The sequence below is a fragment of the Zophobas morio genome, unplaced genomic scaffold, assembly GCF_036711695.1.
Source record: "Zophobas morio isolate AGI-343-1 ecotype UQ-CSIRO unplaced genomic scaffold, CSIRO_AGI_Zmor_V1 ptg000008l, whole genome shotgun sequence".
Classification (NCBI taxonomy): domain Eukaryota; kingdom Metazoa; phylum Arthropoda; class Insecta; order Coleoptera; family Tenebrionidae; genus Zophobas; species Zophobas morio.
In genome coordinates this window covers 8,797,708-8,824,667 of record NW_026972113.1, presented here as the reverse complement: position 1 = coordinate 8,824,667, position 26,960 = coordinate 8,797,708, and the positions used below count along the sequence as shown (strand labels likewise).

Below are 26,960 nucleotides of genomic sequence, written 5' to 3'. Positions count from 1 at the left end.
TTTTTATATTTTTCGATTTCGATATGGTGCATCCCAAATATCTTTGCATCCGCTGATAACTCCTCCACATATAAGACATAATTTAGATTTCAGCAACCTTCATTAGCGATTTATCAACATGAACGTTCAAATTATAATTTTGATTGCGGTTACGTTGTGTGCAAATTTCAGCCAGCAACAAAAAAATGGCATCTGTCCAAAATTGACAAAGTAAGTAAAACGTTTAATATTTATTTATTTCACACACAACGTTTCGCCAGAGTAAAAAAAAGCCGACTTGTTCCATACACCTATATGATTCAAAATCCATCTTGTGCACCATATTATCGGGCATACTGTCCCCCTGTCCCTTACAACTACTATCGGCTCGAAGTAAGTTTTACAAAAAAAAATTAAATCTTCTCTTAAATAGTTTTCTAGATATACACTGACGACGTTGTGACAAACGAATGTTGCAAAGGTTACGTGGAACTCAGCAAGAACCACTGCATTCCCCACTGTTCAAAAGAATGCGTCTACGGAAAATGTACAGCCCCTGAAACTTGCTCATGCAACCCAGGATATACCAAAGACGTCAAAAACAAGTACCTGTGTATCCCTAAATGTTCCAAACCGTGCATCAACGGCCGGTGCACATCACCAGAAATCTGCACCTGCAACACAAACTATACAATAAATTTCAAAGATAAGTACCTTTGCGAACCCATTTGCTCCCCATTATGCGTCAACAGTAAGTGTACTGCACCAGAAATATGTTCTTGTAATTCCGGTTTTGAAAAAGACCTCCAAAATAAGTACAACTGTAATCCGGTTTGTGGTAAAGGTTGTGTTAACGCGAAGTGTACGGAACCAGAAATATGTTCTTGTAATACAGGTTATGTCAAAGACGCGAGAAACAAGAATCTGTGCAACCCAGTTTGTACTAAAACGTGTGTGAACAGTAAATGTTCAGCACCAGAAACATGTTCTTGTAACAGTGGCTTTGCGAAAGATGCGGCGAATAACTATCTTTGCAATCCTGTATGTTCTAAAACTTGTATGAACAGTAAATGCACGGCTCCAGAAACATGTTCTTGTAATGAAGGATTTTCGAAGGATTCCGAAAATAAATATCTGTGTAATCCTGTTTGTAGTGAAACTTGTGTAAATAGTAAATGTTCAGCACCGGAGACATGTTCTTGTAACAGTGGTTTTGAGAAAGATGCGGCGAATAAATATCTTTGCAATCCTGTGTGTTCTAAACCTTGCATGAACAGTAAATGTACGGCTCCAGAAATATGTTCTTGTAATGCAGGATTTTCGAAGGATTCCGAAAATAATTATCTGTGTAATCCTGTTTGTAGTGAAACTTGTGAAAATAGTAAATGTTCAGCACCGGAGACATGTTCTTGTAACAGTGGTTTTGCGAAAGATGCGGCGAATAATTATCTTTGCAATCCTGTATGTTCTAAACCTTGTACGAACAGTAAATGCACGGCTCCAGAAACATGTTCTTGTAACACAGGATTTTCGAAGGATTCCAAAAATAAATATCTGTGTAATCCTGTTTGTAGTGAAACTTGTGTAAATAGTAAATGTTCAGCACCGGAGACATGTTCTTGTAACAGTGGTTTTGCGAAAGATGCGGCGAATAAATATGTTTGCAATCCTGTGTGTTCTAAACCTTGCATGAACAGTAAATGCACGGCTTCAGAAACATGTTCTTGTAATACAGGATTTTCGAAGGATTCCGAAAATAAATATCTGTGTAATCCTGTTTGTAGTGAAACTTGTGTAAATAGTAAATGTTCAGCACCGGAGACATGTTCTTGTAACAGTGGTTTCGCGAAAGATGCGGCCAATAAATATGTTTGCAATCCTGTGTGTTCTAAACCTTGCATGAACAGTAAATGCACGGCTCCAGAAACATGTTCTTGTAATACAGGATTTTCGAAGGATTCCGAAAATAATTATCTGTGTAATCCTGTTTGTACTAAAACATGTGTAAATAGTAAATGTTCAGCACCAGAAACATGTTCTTGTAACAATGGTTTTGCAAAAGATGCTGCGAATAAATATCTTTGCAATCCTGTATGTTCTAAACTTTGCATGAACAGTAAATGCACAGCTCCAGAAACATGTTCTTGTTATGCAGGATTTTCGAAGGATCGCGAAAATAAATATCTGTGTAATCCTGTTTGTACTAAACCTTGTGTTAATAGCAAATGTACCGCACCAGAGACATGTTCATGCAATGCAGGATTTTCAAGAGATCTGAAAAATAAGTATCTGTGCAATCCTGTTTGTACTAAAACCTGTGTGAATAGTAAATGTTCAGCACCAGAAACATGTTCTTGTAACAATGGTTTTGCAAAAGATGCTGCGAATAAATATCTTTGCAATCCTGTATGTTCTAAACCTTGTACGAACAGTAAATGCACGGCTCCAGAAACATGTTCTTGTAATACAGGATTTTCGAAGGATCCCAAAAATAAATATCTATGTAATCCTGTTTGTATCAAAACTTGTGTAAATAGTAAATGTTCAGCACCAGAAACATGTTCTTGTAACAGTGGTTTTGCAAAAGATGTTGGGAAAAAATATCTTTGCAAACCTGTATGTTCTAAACCCTGTATAAACAGTAATTGTACGTCACCAGAAACGTGTTCTTGCAATACTGGATTTTCCAAAGATTCGAAAAATAAATATCTATGTAATCCTGTTTGTGCCAAAACTTGTGTAAATAGCAAATGTTCAGCACCAGAAACATGTTCTTGTAATGCAGGATTTTCTAAGGATCCCAAAAATAAGTACGTCTGTAATCCCGTTTGTACTAAAACTTGTGTAAATAGCAAATGCACAGCACCAGAAATGTGTTCTTGTAACACTGGATTTTCTAAAGATCTACAAAATAAATATCTATGTAATCCTGTTTGTAGTAGAACATGTGTAAACAGTAAATGTTCAGCATCAGAAACATGTTCTTGTAATAATGGTTTTGCGAAAGATCCGCGCAATGATTATCTATGTAATCCTGTCTGTAGTAGAACATGTGTAAATAGTAGATGTTCAGCACCAGAAACATGTTCTTGTAACGACGGCTTTGCGAAAGATCCGACAAATAAGTATCTTTGTAATCCTGTATGCTCCAAATCCTGTGTAAACAGTAAATGTTCAGCCCCGGAAATATGTTCTTGTAACAATGGTTTTGCGAAAGATGCAGGAAATAAATATTTTTGCAATCCTCTGTGTTCTAAACCTTGTGTAAACAGTAAATGCACAGCTCCAGAAACATGTTCTTGTAATGGGGGATTTTCAAAAGATCCGAAAAATAAATATTTGTGTAATCCTGTCTGTAGTAGAACATGTGTAAATAGTAAATGTTCAGCACCAGAAACATGTTCTTGTAACAGCGGCTTTGTGAAAGATCCGACAAATAAGTACCTTTGTAATCCAGTATGTTCTAAACCCTGTGTAAACGGTAAATGCACATCACCAGAAATGTGTTCTTGCAACTCGGGATTTTCTAAAGATCTGTTAAATAAATATCTATGTAATCCTGTTTGTACTAGAACATGTGTAAATAGTAAATGTTCAGCACCAGAAACATGCTCTTGTTACGGCGGCTTTGTGAAAGATCGGACAAATAAGTATCTTTGTATTCCAGTATGTTCTAAACCCTGTATAAACAGTAAATGCACAGCACCAGAAACGTGTTCTTGTAATTCAAGATTTTACAAAGATTCCAAAAATAGATTTTTGTGTAATCCAATATGTACAAGAAAGTGTATAAACAGTATGTGCAGTGCCCCAGATACATGTTCTTGTAATCGGGGTTTCGCGAAAGATCCGAACAACAAATATTTGTGCAATCCTGTATGCAGTAAAGCTTGTACAAACAGCAAGTGTACCGCACCAGAAATATGTTCTTGTGACTCTGGTTTCACCAAAGATTCTCAAAATAAATATTTATGTAAACCGATATGTTCGAAAGTTTGTGTGAACGGTGAATGCACAGCTCCAGAAACGTGTTCTTGTAAGTCGTATTTTACTAAAGATTCCAAAGATAAATATTTATGTAATCCTGTGTGTACCAACCCTTGCATAAACGGCAAATGCACATTACCCGAAACATGTTCCTGCAATCCTGGCTTCAGCACAGATTCTTTAAACAAGAACATTTGCAACCCCATTTGTAGCGAACCGTGCATTAACAGCAAGTGTTCCGCCCCTGAAACATGTTCATGTTCTCCTGGTTTCGCCAAAGATAACACAAACAAATATCGTTGTAACCCTGTATGTAGCAAAGATTGTGTAAATGCTGAATGTAGCTCACCAAACACTTGTACTTGTAATGAGGGGTATGTGCCAGTTGTTAACGATAAATTTAAGTGTAATCCTGTTTGTAATAACACTTGTTTAAATGGTTACTGTGTCAAACCCAACACTTGTAAGTGTAACGATGGGTTTGGAACAGACTCTGAAGACAAATGTGTTCCGATTTGTCGCGCTCTGTGTCTTTATCGTGACTGTCCTCGAGACTATGAAGCTATGAATAATAGGTGTATTCTGAAGTCTGTTCTTTCACTTTGTACTGACAACACAACTTGTGTGGAAAACTGTGTTGCTGAGGATTGTGGGGGTATTTTCAGCGACATTCCTGTGATCAGGTTAGTGTAGGTTATGTTTATATGCTAGCATTAATTTTTTTGTTTAAGGACCATCATCAATACTCCACTGAAGGTGTTAATACCTGCAGCTCTAGGTGTGATAGTTACAATTTTAGTAGCCATTATTGTGGTGGTGATAATTTTGAAGAAAAAACGACGAAGAATTGACGATTCAAAATATCCTATTGATGGTAAAATTAGAGGGGAGATGATTTAAGGTATTTTAGTGAAAATCTTGCAGAGAATTTAATACGAAACCCAGTTTTCGTCACGGACTCTCTACCATTGACCGCCACTCTACACATGGAACTGAACCCGAAACTGGAACTCTTGCCTGGAAAATAGATGTGATATTTTTTAATAAATGCTATTTATTTCACTTTGTTTCATTTTTACTTAAGAAATAATAATTAAAGCAATTAAACGAGAAATCGAAAAATTGAAAGTTTATTTATTTTTAATTACTTAGAAAAATGGAAAATGAAGAAATCTTGAAATCGAGAAATCTGAAAATTTGAAGATTCGATATGTTTTTTCTATTTTTCGAAAACGGAAATATCTAAAAATTCAGAAATCAACAGTGGAAAATTCAAGAAATCGAAAGGTCGAAAAATTGAAAATTCTAAAAATTGAGAAATTAAATTGTTATATTCGCAAGGTTTCAAAGCATTTGATTTTGGAATTTCAAAGTTAAACTGTTAAATGTCCTACAATTTTGAATTTAAACCAAAAATTTGGATGCCTAAAGTTTCAATTCTAGGTCTAGTCGAGAGGTGATGGGAGACGCAGGTAGGGTAGAAATTAGTACCAATTTAGTAATCATTATTTCACCAATCTTTTTTGTTTTTAATTTTAGTTTCATTTTCGTAGCCAGTTACAATCAGCCCTTTGGCACTTTGTACATTCCTCAGACGCAAATGGAATTTTTGTTGAAACGAAAAGTGACTCACCCCTCTTTCGCCAAAATCAAATGGTTTTTACATTTTTCGATTTCGATATGGTGCATCCCAACTATCTTCGCATCCGCTGATAACTCCACCACATATAAGACATAATTTAGCTTTCAGCAACCTTCATAAGCGATTTATCGCAAAACAAACATGAACGTTCTAATTATATTTTTGATTGTGGTTACGTTGTGCACAAATTTTACCCAACAACAAAAAAATGGCATTTGTCCGAAAAAGATAAAGTAAGTAAAACGTTTAATATTTATTTATTTCACTCGCAAAGTTTCGCCAGAGTAAAAAAAACCCGAAATGTGCCATACTTCATTACAAGTCGAGTACCTTGTGGACCACGTCCTCTGCCATTGTGTCCCGTTAGACGTCTCACCAAATATCGGGTCGAAGTAAGTTTCACAAAAAAATATATAAATCGTCTCTTAATTAGTTCTCTAGACATACACTGAGGACGTTGTAACCAACGAATGTTGCAAAGGCTTCGTCAAACTAAGCAAAAACCACTGCATCCCCCACTGTTCAAAAAAATGCTTCAACGGAAAATGTACAGCCCCCGAAACCTGCTCGTGCAACCCCGGATATACCAAAGACCCCAAAAACAAGTACCTGTGTATCCCCAAATGTTCCAAACCGTGCATCAACGGCCGGTGTACATCACCAGAAACCTGCACCTGTAACAACAATAGCTTCAGAAGAAATTTGAAAGATAAGTACCTTTGCGAACCCATTTGCTCCCCATTATGCGTCAACAGTAAGTGTACTGCACCAGGAACCTGTACCTGTAACCCCGGCTTCACTAAAGACCCTCGAATCAAACACAAATGTGTTCCCAAATGTAGCAAACCCTGTGTTCGCAGCACGTGTACAGCTCCTGAAACATGTTCTTGTCTTGCTCGTCACGACAAAGATCCCAAAAACAAGTACCAGTGTAACCCTAGATGTAGTAAACGCTGTGAGAATGGCATCTGTGTGCAACCCGAGACTTGTCGTTGTAACGCAGGGCTTGTTCTAGATCCAAAAAACAAGTACCTTTGTAGAAAAATGTGTTCGAAAAACTGCATCAATGGTAACTGTGTGGGTATAGAAAAGTGTTCTTGTAACGTCGGGTTTGTTCGTGATAGTAAAAATCCGTACCAGTGTAACCCGGTTTGTAGTAAACCCTGCATTAATGGAAAATGTGCGGGCGCCAATAAGTGTTCTTGTAACCCTGGTTACGTTCCAGATCCCAGAAACCGCTTAGTGTGTAACCCCAAGTGTAGTAAACCTTGCGTTAACAGTAAATGTACAGCACCAGAAACATGTTCTTGTAATTCCGGTTTCGCGAAAGACCCCAAAAACAAGTACAATTGTAATCCGGTTTGTAGTAAAGGTTGTGTTAATTCCAAGTGTACGGCACCAGAAACATGTTCATGTAATGCAGGTTATGTCAAAGATGCGAGAAACAAGAACTTGTGCAACCCAGTTTGTAGTAAAACATGTGTCAATAGTAAATGTTCGGGACCAGAAACATGTTCTTGTAATTCCGGTTTTGCCAAAGATTCTAGAAATAAGTATTCCTGCAATCCCGTTTGTAGCAAATCGTGTGTCAATGGTAAATGCACAGCTCCAGAAATATGTTCCTGCAATGCTGGTTTTTCTAAGGATTCGAAAAATAAGTATGTGTGTAATCCCGTATGTAGTAAAACTTGCATAAATAGTAAATGTTCGGCACCAGAAACGTGTTCTTGTAACACTGGTTTCGCTAAAGACCCGAAAAATAAATATTCGTGTAACCCAGTTTGTAGTAAAGCCTGTGTTAATAGCAAATGCACAGCGCCAGAAACGTGTTCTTGTACTTCGGGATTTTCAAAAGATTTAAAAAATAAATATCTCTGCAATCCTGTTTGTTCTAAAGCTTGTGTAAACAGTAAATGTACAGCACCAGAATCGTGTTCTTGTAATGTCGGATTTTCAAAAGACCCGAAAAATAAGTATCTGTGCAATCCTGTTTGTGCTAAAACGTGTGTAAACAGCAAATGTTCAGCACCAGAAACATGTTCTTGTAATAGCGGTTTTGCGAAAGACGCAAGAAATAAATATCTTTGCAATCCTATATGTTCTAAACCTTGTGGTAACAGTAAATGCATAGCGCCAGAAACGTGTTCTTGTAATGCGGGATTTTCTAAAGATTCAAACAATAAGTATCTGTGCAATCCTGTTTGCGCTAAAACGTGTGTAAACAGCAAATGTTCAGCACCAGAAACATGTTCTTGTAATAGCGGTTTTGCGAAAGATCCGAGAAATAAATATCTCTGCAATCCTGTTTGTTCGAAACCGTGTGTAAACAGTAAATGCACAGCGCCAGAAACGTGTTCTTGTAATGTAGGATTTTCAAAAGATTCGAAAAATAAATATCTGTGCAATCCTGTTTGTGCTAAAACGTGTGTAAACAGCAAATGTTCAGCACCAGAAACATGTTCTTGTAATGCAGGATTTTCAAAGGATCCCAAAAATAAATATGTTTGCAATCCTGTTTGTTCTAAACCCTGTGTAAATAGTAAATGTACGTCACCAGAAACGTGTTCTTGTAATAAGGGATTTTCCAAAGATTCGAAAAATAAATATTTCTGCAATCCTGTTTGTACTAAAACTTGTGTAAATAGTAAATGTTCAGCACCAGAAACATGTTCTTGTAATGCAGGATTTTCAAAGGATCCCAAAAATAAATATCTATGTAATCCTGTTTGTACTAAAACTTGTGTAAATAGCAAATGTTCAGCACCAGAAACATGTTCTTGTAACAGTGGTTTTGCGAAAGATGCGGCGAATAAATATATTTGCAATCCTGTATGTTCTAAACCTTGTATGAACAGTAAATGTACGGCTCCGGAAACATGTTCTTGTAATGCAGGATTTTCGAAGGATCCCAAAAATAAATATCTATGTAATCCTGTTTGCACTAAAACTTGTGTAAATAGTAAATGTTCAGCACCAGAAACATGTTCTTGTAACAGTGGTTTTGCGAAAGACGTTGCGAATAAATATGTTTGCAATCCTGTATGTTCTAAACCTTGTATGAACAGTAAATGTACGGCTCCGGAAACATGTTCTTGTAATGGAGGATTTTTGAAGGATCCCAAAAATAAATATCTATGTAATCCTGTTTGTACTAAAACTTGTGTAAATAGTAAATGTTCGGCACCAGAAACATGTTCTTGTAACAGTGGTTTTGCGAAAGATGCGGCGAATAAATATCTTTGCAATCCTATATGTTCTAAACCTTGTGTAAACAGCAAATGTACGTCACCAGAAACGTGTTCTTGTAATAACGGATTTTCCAAAGATTCGAAAAATAAATATCTGTGCAATCCTGTTTGTACTAAAACGTGTGTAAATAGTAGATGTTCAGCACCAGAAATATGTTCTTGCAATAGTGGTTTTTCTAAAGATTCGAAAAATAAATATACCTGCAATCCTGTCTGTTCTAAATCTTGCATGAACAGTAAATGCACAGCGCCAGAAACATGTTCATGCAATGCAGGATTTTCAAAAGATCTGAAAACTAAGTACCTGTGCAATCCTGTTTGTACTAAAACTTGTGTAAATAGTAAATGTTCAGCCCCAGAAACATGTTCTTGTAACAGTGGTTTTGCGAAAGATGTGTCAAATAAATATGTTTGCAATCCTGTATGTTCTAAACCCTGTGTAAACAGCAAATGTACGTCACCAGAAACGTGTTCTTGTAACAACGGATTTTCCAAAGATTCGAAAAATAAATATCTCTGCAATCCTGTATGTTCTAAATCTTGTATGAACAGTAAATGTTCAGCACCAGAAACGTGTTCTTGCAATAGCGGTTTTTCCAAAGATTCAAAAAATAAATATCTCTGTAATCCTGTGTGTTCTAAACCTTGTATGAACAGTAAATGCACAGCGCCAGAAACATGTTCATGCAATGCAGGATTTTCGAAAGATCTGAAAAACAAGTACCTGTGCAATCCTGTTTGTGCCAAAACTTGTGTAAATAGCAAATGTTCAGCACCAGAAACATGTTCTTGTAACAGTGGTTTTGCGAAAGATGCGGCGAATAAATATCTTTGCAATCCTGTATGTTCTAAACTTTGTATGAACAGTAAATGCACGGCTCCAGAAACATGTTCTTGTAATGCAGGATTTTCGAAGGATCCCAAAAATAAGTACGTGTGTAATCCCGTTTGTACTAAAACTTGTGTAAATAGTAAATGCACAGCACCAGAAATGTGTTCTTGTAACACTGGATTTTCTAAAGATCTACAAAATAAATATCTATGTAATCCTGTTTGCAGTAGAACATGTGTAAATAGTAAATGTTCAGCATCAGAAACATGTTCTTGTAATAATGGTTTTGCGAAGGATCCGCGAAATAAATATCTATGTAATCCTGTCTGTAGTAGAACATGTGTAAATAGTAGATGTTCGGCACCAGAAACATGTTCTTGTAACGGCGGCTTTGTGAAAGATACGACAAATAAGTATCTTTGTAATCCAGTGTGTTCTAAACCCTGTGTAAATGGTAAATGCACAGCACCAGAAATGTGTTCTTGTAACACTGGATTTTCTAAAGATCTGCAAAATAAATACCTATGTAATCCTGTTTGTAGTAGAACATGTGTCAACAGTAAATGTTCAGCACCAGAAACATGTTCTTGTAACAGTGGTTTTGCGAAAAATGTGTCAAATAAATATGTTTGCAATCCTGTATGTTCTAAACCTTGTGTATATGGTAAATGTACGTCACCAGAAACGTGTTCTTGTAACAACGGATTTTCCAAAGATTCGAAAAATAAATATCTCTGCAATCCTGTATGTTCTAAACCTTGTATGAACAGTAAATGTACGGCTCCGGAAACATGTTCTTGTAATTCAGGATTTTCTAAAGATCCGCAAAATAAATATCTATGTAATCCCGTTTGTAGAAGAGCATGTGTAAATGGTAGATGTTCAGCACCAGAAACATGTTCTTGCAACGGCGGCTTTGTGAAAGATCCGACAAATAAGTATCTTTGTAATCCTGTATGCTCCAAACCATGTCTAAACAGTAAATGTTCAGCACCGGAAACATGTTCTTGTAAGAATGGTTTTGCGAAAGATGCAGGAAATAAATATCTTTGCAATCCTGTTTGTAGTAGAACATGTGTAAATAGTAAATGTTCAGCACCAGAAACATGTTCTTGTAACAGCGGCTTTGTGAAAGATCCGACAAATAAATATCTTTGTAATCCAGTATGTTCTAAACCCTGTGTAAACGGTAAATGCACATCACCAGAAATGTGTTCTTGTAACTCAGGATTTTCTAAAGATCTGTTAAATAAATATCTATGTAATCCTGTTTGTACTAGAACATGTGTAAATAGTAAATGTTCAGCACCAGAAACATGTTTTTGTTACGGCGGCTTTGTGAAAGATCTAACAAATAAGTATCTTTGTAATCCAGTATGTTCTAAACCCTGCGTAAACGGTAGATGCACAGCACCAGAAACATGTTCTTGTAATTCGGGATTTTCTAAAGATACGCAAAATAAATATCTATGTAATCCTGTCTGTAGTAGAACATGCGTGAACAGTAAATGCTCAGCACCAGAAACATGTTCTTGTAACAGCGGTTTTGCAAAAGATTCTGCAAATAAATATATTTGCAATCCTGTGTGTTCTAAACCGTGTATAAACAGTAAATGCACAGCACCAGAAACGTGTTCTTGTAATTCAAGATTTTACAAAGATTTTAAAAATAGATTTTTATGTAATCCAATATGTACAAGAATGTGTGTAAACAGTATGTGCGTCGCCCCAGATACGTGTTCTTGTAATCGGGGTTTCGCCAAAGATCCCAACAACAAATATTTGTGCAATCCTGTATGTAGTAAAGCTTGTATACACAGCAAGTGTACCGCACCAGAAATATGTTCTTGCGATTCTGGTTTCACCAAAGATTCTCAAAATAAATATTTATGTAAACCGATATGTTCGAAAGCTTGTGTGAACGGTGAATGCACAGCTCCAGAAATGTGTTCTTGTAACTCTAATTTTACTAAAGATTCCAAAGATAAATATTTATGTAACCCTGTGTGTACCAACCGTTGCATAAACGGCAAGTGCACATTACCCGAAACATGTTCCTGCAATTCTGGCTTCAGCGCAGATTCTTTAAACAAGCACATTTGCAACCCCATTTGTAGCAAACCGTGCATTAACAGCAAGTGTTCCGCCCCTGAAACATGTTCATGTTCTCCTGGTTTCGCCAAAGATAACGCAAACAAATATCGTTGTAACCCTGTATGTAGCAAAGATTGTGTAGATGCTAAATGTAGCTCACCAAACACTTGTACTTGTAATGAGGGGTATGTGCCAGATGTTAACGATAAATTTAAGTGTAATCCTGTTTGTAATAACACTTGTTTAAATGGTTACTGTGTCAAACCCAACACTTGTAAGTGTAACGATGGATATGGAACAGACTTTGAAGACAAATGTGTTCCGATTTGTCGCGCTCTGTGTCTTTATCGTGACTGTCCTCGAGACTATGAAGCTATGAATAATAGGTGTATTCTGAAGTCTGTTCTTTCACTTTGTACTGACAACACAACTTGTGTGGAAAATTGTGTTGCTGAGGATTGTGGGGGTATTTTCAGCGACATTCCCGTGATCAGGTTAGTGTAGGTTATTTTTATATCTTAGGATTAATTTTTTTGTTGAAGGACCATCATCAACACTCCACTGAAAGTGTTAATACCTGCAGCTCTAGGTGTGATAGTTACGATTTTAGTAGCCATTATTGTGGTGGTGATAATTTTGAAGAAAAAACGACGAAGAATTGATGATGCAGATTATCCTATTTATGGTAAGATTACAGGGAAGATGATTTCGGTTGTTTTAGTGAAAATCTTGCAGAGAATTTAATACGAAACCCAGTTTTCATCACCGACTCTCTACCACTGACCGCCACTCTACCCATAGAACTGAAGCCGAAACTGGAACTCTTGCATGGCCATTAAATGTGATATTTTTTATTAAATGCTGTTTATTATCGCACGTTGTTTAATTTTTACTAAGAAAAAATTAAAGTATGCAGTAATTCAGTCCCTGAAGACACTCCAATACGCGCGAAACGTCGCGCTTTCGCTAGAAGAATTTATAAAACTCAATCGATATTTCGCCCGCACAGTTCGAATCTTCCCCTTTCATCGGTGCATCCATCCCTTCGTAGTCCGGCCCTGTGCCACCCCCTCCAGACATCCCGCCGCCAGCCGGAGTCTGCGTCCTAACCCCTCATTATTTGGCAGTCTGGAATCACCCTCCGCCTGAACTCAGTGGTGTTTGAGCCTCGAAACAATTCGGTCAGCTCAAAAGTGCCCAAATGCATTAGAACTCTGGTAAGTGCCCATCCCTGGTGCGTGCAGTCCAGTCCCCACCTTCAACAACCCCGACCCATCGTCCACAGAGCCGAATTTGCTCAAACCTCCCGCATATATTGATCCGATGAAGATTTGGTTATGTCGGTGCGAATTTCTCCGGTGTTGTAGGTACGATGCTTCGTACCAGAGGGGATCCGGAGGATACTGCTGACCTCCAGAAATGAGAGTGTTTGCGCTGATTATAATGCTACTGTTCTACTCCCCTTTCGTTCCCCTTGGACAGCGCTTGGCACCCCCCAGGAACAGTCAAAGCACCGACGACGATGACGACGAGGAGATGAGACAAGCACTTATCAAAAATGATGAGGAAAACGACGTCAACGCAACAGGTAATTTTTTGCCATATATGGGACTCTAATTCTTGTGGTCAAGTTATTTTGATATTGTCGTTGACTTTTCCAAATTGTCTTCGATATTGATTTCATTTTCACAAATATGATATAGATTTTGGGGTCGATAGACATCTTCACGTAAACAGAGCTCAGTTACGTAACTCTTTTTGCTGTGTGTACTAGGTCAGGATGAGCTTTACGCAGAGTTCAACGTCCTCCAATCACTTGCAACGCTCATCTCAGATTACCCCTTTATGTCACTTTACGCTGAAATTCTACCAATTTGCGTTGATTAATTTTAATGGAGTTTCTCGCTTTTGATTAGTGTCAACTGCAACTTCACCCAATTGGAAAAGTTCATACTTTTGTCTGGTTTTAGGTTATAACGGAAATTAATCGATCAAATCAATATTTAGCTCACAGTTTAGAATCACAACAAGTAAGTATCGATTTATTGTTAGAAATCCTGGTGGATGTCGCCACTATGCTGTGAGTGCTTTGGGTACACAATTGTATTAATCTTTTCACAACTGAATAGCTAATCCCCAAAGGTAATTTAGCTCTTCCACTAGAACAAGGGATGTTCTTGGGGGCGGCCTGCGTCGACTCCTGTAGCCCCAAGCTCCTCCATGTTCAATGCAACCCTGATTCTGGTCTTTGCGAGTGCGAGAAAAGCTACCCCGTCAAGCTTGATCCTTATACAGGTTGTGCAAAACGTAAGCCACCACAGTACTTAAACCATCTTTGTTATTAATCCAACCCCCGTAGCAAAAAGACTTGGTGATCAGTGCTATTACAGAGAAACTTGCAAGCATAGTGACCAACATTCAGCTTGCGTCCAAGTCGACCACAACGCCGTCTGCCAATGCGAAGGCGGCTACCATCTGGTGTCGGTGCAGAAACCGTCTAAGAGGGTGTTCTGTGCAGAGGGTAACTGAATTTTTTGTAAAAATTCAATATTGGTTTTGGGTCGCAGATCTCGATTTAATGACGACCAATGACTTTGCGACGTTCGCCGGAGTTCTGTCAGGGATTGCGCTCTTGTCTGGGCTTCTGTGCTTCGTGCTGCGCCTATTTAATCAAAATTTGTATGGTACTAGACGTCACCGCTTTGGTAATGCTAATTTGGCACCTCCTATTTTGTTTTCGAGCGACCCAGGTAAGGCCCGTGCGACTTTTGATAACTTGTTGTCTTAAATGTTCTATGTTTGAGGCACGGTAAGACAAATCAGTGTTTTGACTGACTGACTGACGTGTCTTATTGTGTCGAATTCGTGGACGGTAAAGACACCACAGGCGCTCTTTTATCGTTAGAACGGTTTCTGCTTTGTGGTTTCTTCACCAGTTGTGTTCTATTTGGTGTAGCCATTTCTAGGTGTTAAACTAAATAGGAGATATTCACAAACAGAAAAAGGGACAGGTGTCTTGAATATTTCCGTTGTGTAATACGTAGAGCTGTACAAGTGGAACTAAGTTGTGTCAACTATTTCTCCCAAAAATGATAATTCCATGTTAAGTCGGGCGCCAGCTTTTTGACTTAATATGGCGTTATTTGTAGTTCGTGTATCCCCACACCCGACTTACTAAAAGTTGTGACTTTGTACTCTGCAGGATCCTTACCGATGCCTATCTACGACCGGAGCTTGACGTCGCGGACGTCGAGTCGCAGGACAATAGCGTCGCTGCCGTCTCGGCGGGCCAGTAGTGCCCAAGGGTGCCGCGGAATTTCCGCCTCCCGAGCAGGTGCGGCCCGCACCGCCGCCATCTTGCTACTCTCTTGCCCTTCCGCAACCCCTGACGTAAACCCCCCTAGCATCGGTACAGTCAGTGTGCCGGGTTGTTTGTTGTGTACTAGAGTAGTACTGTGATATGGTTAGTACACAGATGATACAACTTCCACACCTTCCAAACACAAAAAGAAACGAATTTTACAAGTTTACACTATGTCTCGAGGGGTGACAATAGAGCAACAAAGCCAACTGAACTCTTCGTGACCAGTAATTGTGACTCTATTGTACCTACAATCAACATTGACACGACGCTTCCGATCACACCTTTCACCATCTCTCATTTCTTCATTCCATCCACATTCTAGCATGGAGAACGCAAGATGGCAGCGGTTAACCGGCTTTCCAGTTTTACTGCATCTCTTAATGAGATCACGACAGATATTGTGAGAAACCGACACAAAGAACACACACAAGCACGCACACTCTCACTTGCATGTATGTATCATTTCAAACTATGCTTTTCTTTTAGGATAGACTCAGAAGAGTTTAGACGGCTAGTAGTCAAACTTGTTTGTAGATATAGATTTTGCACCTAGATATTGCATGGTAACTTAGTACCACGACTGGGGAAACGATAACCCATTGAAACTTTGTACGATTTGTAAAGGATCCCGCCGCCCCAGCTTAACCTCAGTCCACAGTCTCAACTCTTTGAAGAGCTACAGCGCTAGAAGGTACGAGCGCGAACGGGAGCAGAAGGAGGAGAGGGAGATGCAGAGGCGACTGGCAAGGATGACTTCTTCTGCTAATTCCAGCGGACGCGTCGCACCCACTCCGAGTCCTCACTCAACGGATGACCTCCTACCCACGCTGGAAGAAGACAAACAGGTAAAAGTTGCTAGATTCCGACGATTTAGACTGAACAGGTCTCAAAGTGGTGTTCTTTTACAGAAGGAGTCGTCTTGGATTGCCATCGTAAGTGACGAGTTTGACAATCCACTTTACACTTATTGTAGTTAGGGTTAGCAGTTTGCTTGAGTCACGCTTTTCAAGGAGCTTGTTTTGACTGAGTTGGACTGGTGCGGCTGCTAATGGACGCTTTTCGTTATAGGTACCCCCGCTGGCAATACAAGAGGAGTCTTCCTCGAGTTTCAACGAGGAGATGCCTTCCACTTCCAAGCAGTACCCGTAACTCCCGGCTATTCAAGAATTCTATCTCACGATTGGTTTCGCATAATCAATGAGCCCTTTTGTGTCACTCAAATTGCGGAATAGAATTCTGATACAGCGAAAGGTTACCAATGTTCCATTATTCCAAGTAGGGTTAATGTGATGTTACATCTATGTTTAATATAAAACGTATTATTTACAACTCGAATAAAATAATCCATGAAATTCTAAAACGAAAATGTGTAAAAATTTAAGATTATATAAGTTCGTTCACATTAATAATAAAATTTAATGTAAAAAATGCGTATTTCTGTTAATTATAGGACATTCGAGAGCTGAATTTCCAATTTTGCATTTTTAAATTGTGTAGGCAACCAGTTTTACACACTATCTGAAAATAACATTTTATATCATCATTTCTATCGAACTGTCACACGAGTCGGTTTCTGAGGTTGATACAGACTAGCACTATGACCATAAGAACAATACATCTATATACAAGACTATATTTTATAAAAATATTCGCTATAATCGATACTACGATTGTACGGATGTAGGCAACCATCTTTACACTTCGTAAGGCGTTGTCACCATGCAGACGTCAAATTCCCTGCATATATTTTCTGAGTGTTTAATCAATAATCATATATTATATATTCTGATTAATGTTTAATAAAATCACATATATATCGTGTTAAATATACTATATTTTGTAACAATGTTGTACTAACTGCGTTCACTTTCTGGAAACTATCAAAGGCTGTACAGTTTTCAGCAAGTGGGCGCCAGATATTTAAATTTTATCAAATTTTTAAAAGTTTATATTTATACAGGGTCTACACGAAAAAACTTCTGTTGGTGATATTTTTGTAACGGCTATCTAAAAATATGTGTGATGTTTTTTTTGCTTAGCTCAGTCGTTACAGAACTATTCCGTCTGAAGTTGCTGCTAGAGCACTCTGATGTTTGTTCAAGCTTAAACTGAATTAGCTTGCAAAATAACAACCAGTTTTGTAAATTCAGTACGTATCTTGACAAAATTTGTGGTTATTTTGTATGTGTGTTATAGCTAACTCAATCGGTGTGTTAGTAGTAGTGGATAATTCCGATTATACGCTTAATGAAAATCAAAATTCGAAATTTTATGTGATGTACAATTAATATATATATTTACCTGTTGTATAGGCAACCTTCTTTACACTTGTACGAAGAGTTGCCTATGTTAGGAGTTAACTTTAAATATCTTATGAATGTATTCTAACACGTAAAATATATGTAACCAAAATCACTATATTTTGTGAATTGATGTTTATGGGAAATAAAAACTACATAAATAAATAATTGCTTTGTTGAACCGATTTTTCACACTTCTTTGGACAGTCAAATATCTGAAAAAATGTTATTTACCTACAGTTGTTGGAAAAGTGGCTATTTACACCCGATGTGATAAAGTGTAACATATAAATATTTTTCTATGATCTTTATAATTCAACTAACGTAAATGTTAAGTACTTACAGTCTACAGACATCTTTGTTCATCCAAAAAAGATAAAATAATAACTAAAAATTATTTTTTCTATAACTCTATTATATAACCCATGTTTTTAAATTTAACACCCTTAAGTACGTGATCACAGAGCTTGGAAGACATATTTAAAAGGAGGAACTAAAAAGGCTCCTCCTACTGATTTCCACGCAGGTTGTTATGCACGCTTGAGCTTTCAGCTTTCAGGTTCAGGCGTCAGTTGCACATGCGAGCTTTGGATGCATCGGATGCATTTCTCTGCAAGCTCGGCGGCAGCGTGAGTATCTAAAAACAAGAAATGTTTTTGTAGTGTCGATGTTAAGTGTAAAACTGTCCATCCGATCTAAAAAGCTCTAAGTCACCCTGTATAAGTAATTTAAAAAAATATGAACGCGTTCATAAACCACAACTACCATTTTAAATTAATTACATATCTTCATGGTTGAAATTCGTCCTCATTCATGTTTTTATTGTAATGTATATATAACGTCGTCATTGTGCAGACTTTCGTAAACTACAACATCGTCATTTTGGTCCAAATTTGACTAACGCGGAAATTTACGGATCAGCGGGTACAACATATTCCAAAATTGATCAAACGAAGTCAGTGTTTACTTGTTTCGTACTGCGCTTTGGTGGAGCTCACGTCAAAAACGTGAACTGCAAATGCTGTGTAAAGGGCTGAATTCAACGCCCTTTGGCAAAGAGCAATCAGTAAAGGGCATTTGCGAATGTTACATGAATTAAGCGTGGAAACATGGCGACGTTAAATCCCTTTCGATGTTTCCGGTTCGAAAATAAGCCCTTTGAAGTCTGCTTTTAACGACTAATACAAACAGAGCTTCTTTATTTTCAACGAAAATTTGAAAATGTTTGGCAGATATTTTACGTCACTTCAAGTTAGTTACCAAAGGAAATTTAAGTATCAGCTCCATCTATTGTCAATAGTCGTAATATTACTCCAAATGTCAGATTTGTCACTCAACTTTTTTTTTTACACTAAAATAAACGTATATTAAAATACTGAAATGTTGGAACGTGGAAATATGTAAATTATTATCGAAAAAGCTTTCCTTTTTTTTAATTAAAATCAACTAACTGTTGCCAAATTTTAGTGCGACATTAAAAATGGTTGTAAAACAAGAAAGCTGGAAAAATAATTTAAAGTCGCAGACTCCTCCCACTCCCGACAACGCAGGTCCGTTGGAGCTTTCAGCTTTCAGGCGGCGGTTTCAGGGGTGCGTTTTCAGTGCATCGGATGCATTCGGTGCAGCAACTCGAACGCAGCGTGAGTACAAATAAGACGACTTTAGCCGTTTTATTGATGTTTGGTGTTGAAATTATTTTTAAATTTCTTGCTCCAGTTACTGCTGACAATACAAAAAAATGTCAAACTATACATATCTTACTATTGATTAAAAATAATTAAATTCGTTTGGTTGTTTTTATTGACTGAAGGACTTAACTACTCAGTGCTAATAATGTTTGTGATTTTTTTGTCAGGTTGGCAACACATTCAAAATTTTATGATGGCATACCTGATGTCAAATTCAAATTTAATAGTCACCTGGTATTAGTGTTATTAATTTTTATATTGTTATATTGTTGTCGATAACGTTTAGCTTTTATTTTTTATAAATACACACAAAATATCCATTTTGAAAAGTCAGCGCCACCTGCCAAAATTTTCTTACTTCTTTAGCAAGTTTTAGTACAAATGTTTACCCTATTGCGCAGTACATTTGCGATTTTGACACCAAAATTTTCAGGTCATTATTTTTTATTTTTTCCAAATGGAATTGGGTCACACGCATGCGCATGACCTATTGTTATACTTCAAAAGACACATAACCTCTAATTTTTAAGTTTGACATTTATCTATGAATAAACTATATAAACTTGAGCATTATTAATATATTTTTTTAATTTTATATACATTATTAGAAAAAAAGATTTTTTTAGATGACTATATAACATTTTCCTGCTTGTAAAATGATTGAATTGAATTGAAAATTGAAAAAGTCTCAAGTTGGCGTTTATTTTTTTTTTACAGAGGAGGGGTTAATTTTATTATACGAATAAGTGAGGTTAGGTTGCATGCAACACTATTAGTAGCGTGGAGGACGAAAAATAGTTACAGAAAATATTCCAATATTGAAGTGAAACTAATAATATTTTACGATCGAATTCAACAATATTTTTTACAGAATTTCTACAACATTTTTCCTTGTACATATCCCTGAATTTTTTAAATTTGGTTATCCATGGAAGACAAAACTCGCTTACGAGAAAAACAAACAACAAAAACGAAAAAATAGAACAAATATCAAGAACAAAACAGAAGCAACAAGAAAAAAAATGTGGAAAAAAACAGTCATGAAATAAAAAAAATATATATCACTTGTTGAAGCATTAAGCGATTTGTCGCTTTATTTAAAGCGCCGCAAACCGCTCGATACAGGGCCGTCTCCCGCTTCAACAGGTGGTTTAACCTGTTGACTACGCTGCAGGATCTCCTCGCAATATTAATAAAACAAAAAAAGCTAAATTTCAGTTGTGGGCCAATTTTATGTCTGACCTCCCTGAAAACATTTCCCAAAAAATACTAAATTAGCTTAAAATGGGTTCAAGGTCAGTATATACAGTGCTTGATATAAATTCACCTTTGCTGCAGAAGATGCCAACGTTGTTCAATTAATACTGATTTAATCTTTATCTGTCGATCGTAATTCAAAATTGAAGCCTTAACAAAAATGTTTTTCAGGAAAAGTGTAAATTGTGGCGAACCCCCGCTTCTGCAACCGGACTTGGATTTTTTCAATGCAGTATTAATATTTGAACGTCAAGTGCTCCATTTTGTGGCCAAACCAAAAAATAAACTTACACTAATAAATAATAAATTCAAAAAATGTAGTAGGGCAATTTTTTGTAATCTTTACTTATAGTACCAAATTAACTTGGTGTTTAAATGTTGGTACTGCATTGGATTTTCACACCTTCTGACAACAACGAACTTAGTGGCTGGGACTTTAATTTAACAAAGTCGGCCACTTCAGGCGATACATCGAAAGACTTGTAAATATAGCATTAACTGTAAATATAGATTAAGTAGTGCGAAAACCAGCGTAATTTCGAATTAGGAGTCAGAAGGAGTGTTTTTTTTTTGGAACCACGTGGATAGTCTTGGAAAACTGGCTGTAAATCGTTCTCAGGAAATCATTTCTCTCGTTGGGAGGTAAGAATTTTTGAAAATGTCGAAAAGTTGTTACCGTGGGAGAATTTTAGTTTCAGTAATCTCTATGAGATCCAGACTTCCAAGACAGAAAAACTTGGGACTATTTTTTTAGGGATCATTGGGTAAATCGACCATCCAGCTACCACGCCTAGGTAAATATCTCTAATGTCCATAATTGGTACATTTACTCGACAGATAAAGATAAATGTTTATTTCAAAAATTGTTTCGAGTCCTGGACTAACTTTTATGTTGTAAAATTGTATCCAAACTTTTAAATTTCTAGATGTTTTAGAGTTTGTTGAAATATTTTCCGACAGAGTGTTTAACGCTGATGCTGGTCGTCTTGCTTCAGTCGTTTGTGGAGTGGGGGAAGAAGGCGTGGCCAGCAACTTTAAGCCAACATATGTAGCTTAGGTTAAATGTGTTAAATGTAATTTAATCGTCTGTAAAATTACGTTTAGTTAATATTTCCTAGAGATAGTTACAAAAATAAGACAAAAAATTTTATTCGCGTTGTGACGCGCACTAAAGTTGAAGATTAACTAACTTGTGCGTGTGACAGAGCGTGAATACGGTTTTTAAAAAGCAACATTACCAACAACAAGAAATTTTTTATTATTATTTTAAATTACAAGTGCAGTGAGTTAAGGCGGTGGTGAAACGATTTTTATAGAGATTAAATAAAAATCACTTTCCCCATTTCCGTAATTCTTGCATTCACATACTGAACACAAAATTGACGATTATTTGAAAATTACTAGAATAGTTATCTTCAAGCAAATGTAAATTTAAATCGACCTTTTACAATATATATAACAAAGTTGGGGCGAAGTTTTAATGACCTTTCCTAACACAGTCTGAGTTGGCTTTTCAACCAGTTGCTCCTTCTCTTTCCCTGCTTTCGCCACCCCAACCCACCTATCGATCGGGTTTTCACCCCGTAATAAATTCAAACGGGAACTGAAAACTTCTCCACGTCACGATATTGTCGCAAAGAAAAAACGTCGTCTCGACAGCCATGGAATTAATTAAAAAAAAAATGGAACTGTTAAATCTAGGACTGATTTCAGGATTTAAATCACGTCGAATTAGCTCGTTCAATCCACAATCCGTTTCATATCGATTTAATTGGAATGCGCTGGAAATTCAGAAAATTCCATTATTCCTTTTATTGGAAATAAAGCTTTGCTCGTCGGAATTATCTGTTTGCTGCAATTCACATTTTCGCTCTGTTGCACTTGAATTTCAATATCGATTTGACGTTTTACCTGAGTGCGTAATAACAAGCTTTCCAGATAAAGCGAATTTTCCGGAATAAAATTACAGTACACGTCAATTATTTTTTAAGATCTTTAAACGTCAAGCAAAACATCAAGTAGATTGCGGAAATAACTAAGACTGAGTTAAGAAAACAATTTCCTTCAGTTAATAACACAAGCGGATATTGGTTTTTGTATAAAAAGAGGCACCAAAGAAGTTCACAGTTTATCGAAGCTGGCCGTGCATTTCCGCTCCGTTTTGACAATGGACCCGACTAGTTACAAACTGTCAAACGGAGATTGTGGCCACCGCAACAAGAAATAAAATTGTTTACTTCAATTTCAAGCAGCTTCAGATTTCATTTCTGGTTTATTGACACGGATTTCCGTTCCCGTGTTATTTTTTTTCGATAACTTGTCCGAAATCGTTGAACATGTTTTGAATTTGTTGGAAAAATTGAAATCCAGACAAGGTGTTACACTGGATATATTTTTCGTATGAAGGAATTCTTTTCTAGTTCGGAATGTAGAACACACATACCCGTTGCGACACAAATAATAAAAACGTGACTATTTCTATGGAACTATTTTTAAAAAACTAGAAGCAGCAAATTCCGAACAATATCTAGCAATTTTAATTTAAACTTAACGTTTACTAGCTCCCAAGTTTGATTGCAACATTCTTGGATCGAACCTAAAAGCACTCGAAGAAATCTGGTGGATCGTTTTGAAATTTAATAAATGTGTGAAGTCATTCGGGTATAATCTGAAAAGTACAGAACAATTTATAAAATGGGATTTCGTCTCGTTTCAAACTCGACTGATGTATAAAGTCTTAACAAAGGTATATGTTCTAAGTGAAACTGAAATTTAATTAAAAGTACTTATTTCCGAGAGATATATAACAATAAAATTTTTAATAGTTGATAATAGTCCTCTCGTTTTTAGATTTTTAGATTTTTCAATTTCAAAAATTCCAAAATTCCAAAATTTAAACCTTGAAAATTCTAAAATCGAAATTTTGAGAAATTCAGAAATCGGAAACACGAACAATTGAAAAAACGCGAAATCGAAATATCAAAAGATCAAGAAGTCGAAAAATCTACAAATTTAAAAATCGCATTATGTACATATTGTAAAATCCGAAAATTTAAACATTGAAAATTTGAAAATCCGAAAGACGAAAAATAGAAAAGTCGAGAAATTAAAAAAATCCATTAATCGAGAAATTGAGAAATCGAAAAATCCAAAAATTTGGAAACACCAAAAATTGCAAAATTGAAAAATCAACAAGATGAATTATCGAAAAACTGAGAAATCGAGAAATCGAAATCGAAAAATTGAAAAATCGCGAAATCGAAACACCAAAAGGTCGAGAAGTCGAAAAATGGAAAAACTGAGAAATGGAAGTGGCTAAAAATGGAAAAATTAAAAAATCCAAAATTGAAAAATTTTAATAAAAAAAAAAGTTACACCAAAAAGTGAAGTTTCGAAAAATCTAAAACGAGGAGGCAAAAAATCGAAAGATTGAGAAATCGAAACAAAAAGTGAAAAATCTAAAATCAAAAAGTCAAAAAATTAAAAATTTTAAAAATTGAGCAATCAAAACTTCAACAAATCTAAAAATCAAAAAATTTAAAAAAGTATAATTAAAAAATCGCAATATTTTGAAAAATCTAATAACTAAAAAATCAAAAAACAGAAAGTGAAAAATCTAAAAATTTAAAAATCGATTTACATATTGAAAAATCCCAAAATGTAAACATTGAAAATTTGAAGATCGAAAAATTGAGAAATCGAGAAATGGAAAGACAAAAAATCGAAAAGTCGAAAAATGATAAAAATCCATTAATAGAGAAATAGAGAAATCGAAAAATCCAAAAAATTAGAAACGTCAAAAATGGAAAAATCGGGAAGATAAATTATCGAAAAACTGAGAAATCGAGAAATCGAAATCGAAAAATCGAAAAATTGTGATATAGAAATAGCTAAAGGTCGAAAAGTGGAAAAATTTTAACTTAAAAAACCCGATAAATCGAAAAATTGAAAATCGAAATATCGAAAAACTGAAAAATTATTTCCGAAAAAATGAAAAATCTAAAAATGAGAAGGCAAAAATCGGAAGAATGAGAAATCACAACGAACAACTGAAAAATCTAATAATTAAAAATTCCAAAATTTGAAAATTTACAAAATCGAGAAATCAAAACATCAAAGAATCTAAAACTCGAAAAATGTAAGATTTAAAAAGTCGCGAATTTTTGAAAAATTGAATAAGTAAAAAGCAAAAAAAAAAAGTTGAAAAATATAAAAATTTAAAAATCGAGTTACATATTGAAAAATCCCAAAATTCAAAATTTCCAAAATTTAAACATTCAAATTTTAAAATCGAAACATTAAAAGATCAAGAACTCGAAAAATGGAAAAATTGAGAAATGGAAGTGGCTAAAAATAAAAAAATGGGAAAATTCAAAATTGAAAAATTTTAACTAAAAAAAACCGATAAACCAAAAATAAATTCAAAACAACAAAAAAGTGAAAAATCGAACATTTAAAAATTCCAAAAATTGAAAATTTACAAAATCCAGAAATCAAAACATCGAAAAATAAAACAATTGAAAAATCGAATAAGTTAAAAATCAAAAAAGAAACAGAAAGTCGAAAAATCTAAAAATTTAAAAATCGCATTATGTACATATTGAAAAATCCGAAAATTTAAACATTGAAAATTTGAAAATCAGAAAGAGGAAAAATCGAAAAGTCGAGTAATTAAAAAATCCATTGATCGAGAAATTGAGAAATTGAAAAATCCAAAAATTAAGAAACACCAAAAATTGCAAAATTCAAAAATCGACAAGATGAGTTGTCGAAAAACTGAGAAATGGAGAAATCGAAATCGAAAAATTGAAAAATCGAAAAATCCAAAACGAGAATTCATAAAACAGAAAGATTGAGAAATCGAGACAACAAAAAGTGAAAAATATAAAATTAAAAAGTCGAAAAATTGAAAATTAAAAAAATCGAGCAATCAAAACATCAACAATTCCAAAAATCAAAAAATTGAAAAAAAAATAAGATTTAGAAAGTCGCAATATTTTAAAAAATCTAGTAACTAAAAAATCAAAAAATAAAGTGAAAATGTAAAAATTTAAAAATCCCAAAATTTAACATTGAAAATTTGAAAATCGAAAAATTGAGAAATCGAGAAATTGGAAAGACGAAAAATCGAAAAGTCGGAAAATTACAAAAATCCATTAATAGAGAAATAGAGAAAACGAAAAATCCAAAAATTTAGAAACGTCAAAAATGGAAAAATCGGAAAGATGAATTATCGAAAAACTGAGAAATCAAGAAATCGAAATCGAAAAATTGAAACATCGCGAAATTGAAACATCAAAAGGTCGAGAAGTCGAAAAATGGAAAAATTGAGAAGTAGAAGTAGCTAAAAATCCAAAACTGGGAAAATTTTAACTTAAAGAAACCGATAAACCAATATAAAGAGTGAAATTTCGAAAAACTGAAACATTAATTCAAAAAAACTGAAAAATCGAAAAATCTTAAAACGAAAAGGCAAAAGATCGAAAGATTGAAAAATCGAAAGGACAAAAAGTGGAAAATCTAAAATTTAAAAATTCGAAAAATTGAAAATTTACGAAATCGAGAAATCAAAACATCAACGAATCGAAAAATCGAAAAATGTAAGATTTAAAAAACCGTAAAACTTTTAAAAGTCGAATAAGTAAAAAACAAAGAAACAGAAAGTTGAAAAATCTAAAAATTTAAACATCGAATTACATATGGAAAAATCCCAAAATTCAAAAATTCCAAAATTTGAACATTGAAAATTTGAAAATCGAAAAATCGATAAATTGAAAAATCGAAAAATCCAAAAATTTAGAAACAATAAAAATTGCAAAATTGAAATGATGAATTATCGAAAAAAGGAGAAATCGGGAAATCGAAATCGAAAAATTGAAAAATCGCGAAATCAAAACATCAACAGATCGAAAAGTCGAAAACTGGAAAAATTAAGACTTCAAAGTCGCTAAGAATGGAAAAATGGAAAAATTCAAAATTGAAAAGTTTTAATAAAAAAACCGGTAAACCAAAAAGTGAAGTTTCGAAAAATCTAAAAGGAGGAGGCAAAAAATCGGAAGATTGAGAAATCGAAACAACAAAAAGTGAAAAATCTAAAATTAAAAAGTCAAAAAATTGAAAATTTAAAAAATCGAGCAATCAAAACATCAACAAATCTAAAAATCAAAAAAGTGAAAAAAGTAATATTTCAAAAGTCGCAATATTTTGAAAAATCTAATAACTAAAAAATCAGAAAACAAAGTGAAAAATCTAAAAATTTAAAAATCGATTTACATATTGAAAAATCCCAAAATTTAAACATTGAAAATTTGACAATCGAAAAATTGAGAAATCGAGAAATTGGAAAGACGAAAAATCGAAAACTCGAAACCTTACAAAATTCTATTAATAGAGAAAGAGAGAAATCGAAAAATCCAAAACTTTAGAAACGTCAAAAATGGAAAAATCGGAAAGATGAATTATCGAAAAACTGAAAAATCGAGAAATGGAAATCGAAAAATTGAAAAATCGGGAAATCGAAACATCAAAAGGTCGAAAAGTCGAAAAATGGAAAAATTGAGAAATGGAAG

General features: G+C 35.2%; 3 protein-coding genes across 7 annotated transcripts; all 3 read left to right on the top strand.

Annotated features, from left to right (window-relative positions):
* Nucleotides 1-118: 118 nt before the first annotated feature.
* Nucleotides 119-4,994, top strand: LOC135124815 (balbiani ring protein 3-like). The gene is made up of 5 exons (XM_064050036.1): nt 119-210; nt 261-372; nt 421-4,649; nt 4,698-4,840; nt 4,891-4,994. The coding sequence occupies exons 1-5, from the start codon at nt 119-121 to the stop codon at nt 4,992-4,994; spliced, it is 4,680 nt and encodes a 1,559-aa protein (XP_063906106.1).
* Nucleotides 4,995-5,741: 747 nt separating this feature from the next.
* Nucleotides 5,742-12,655, top strand: LOC135125226 (fibrillin-1-like). The gene is made up of 5 exons (XM_064050654.1): nt 5,742-5,841; nt 5,892-6,000; nt 6,050-12,276; nt 12,325-12,467; nt 12,518-12,655. The coding sequence occupies exons 1-5, from the start codon at nt 5,750-5,752 to the stop codon at nt 12,619-12,621; spliced, it is 6,675 nt and encodes a 2,224-aa protein (XP_063906724.1). The 5' UTR covers nt 5,742-5,749; the 3' UTR covers nt 12,622-12,655.
* Nucleotides 12,656-12,729: 74 nt separating this feature from the next.
* On the top strand, nt 12,730-17,584 carry LOC135125227 (uncharacterized). Of its 5 annotated transcripts, none has more exons than XM_064050656.1 (9): nt 12,730-12,999; nt 13,150-13,370; nt 13,946-14,089; nt 14,142-14,303; nt 14,350-14,532; nt 14,985-15,116; nt 15,771-15,991; nt 16,055-16,078; nt 16,215-17,584. In XM_064050656.1, the coding sequence occupies exons 2-9, from the start codon at nt 13,202-13,204 to the stop codon at nt 16,293-16,295; spliced, it is 1,116 nt and encodes a 371-aa protein (XP_063906726.1). In that variant the 5' UTR covers nt 12,730-12,999; nt 13,150-13,201; the 3' UTR covers nt 16,296-17,584. The 5 variants fall into 5 exon arrangements, 4 of the variants coding, with proteins under 4 accessions (XP_063906726.1, XP_063906725.1, XP_063906728.1 ...); XM_064050655.1 differs by having other exon boundaries at nt 13,934-14,089; XM_064050658.1 differs by lacking the exon at nt 14,985-15,116 and having other exon boundaries at nt 13,934-14,089.
* Nucleotides 17,585-26,960: the final 9,376 nt, after the last annotated feature.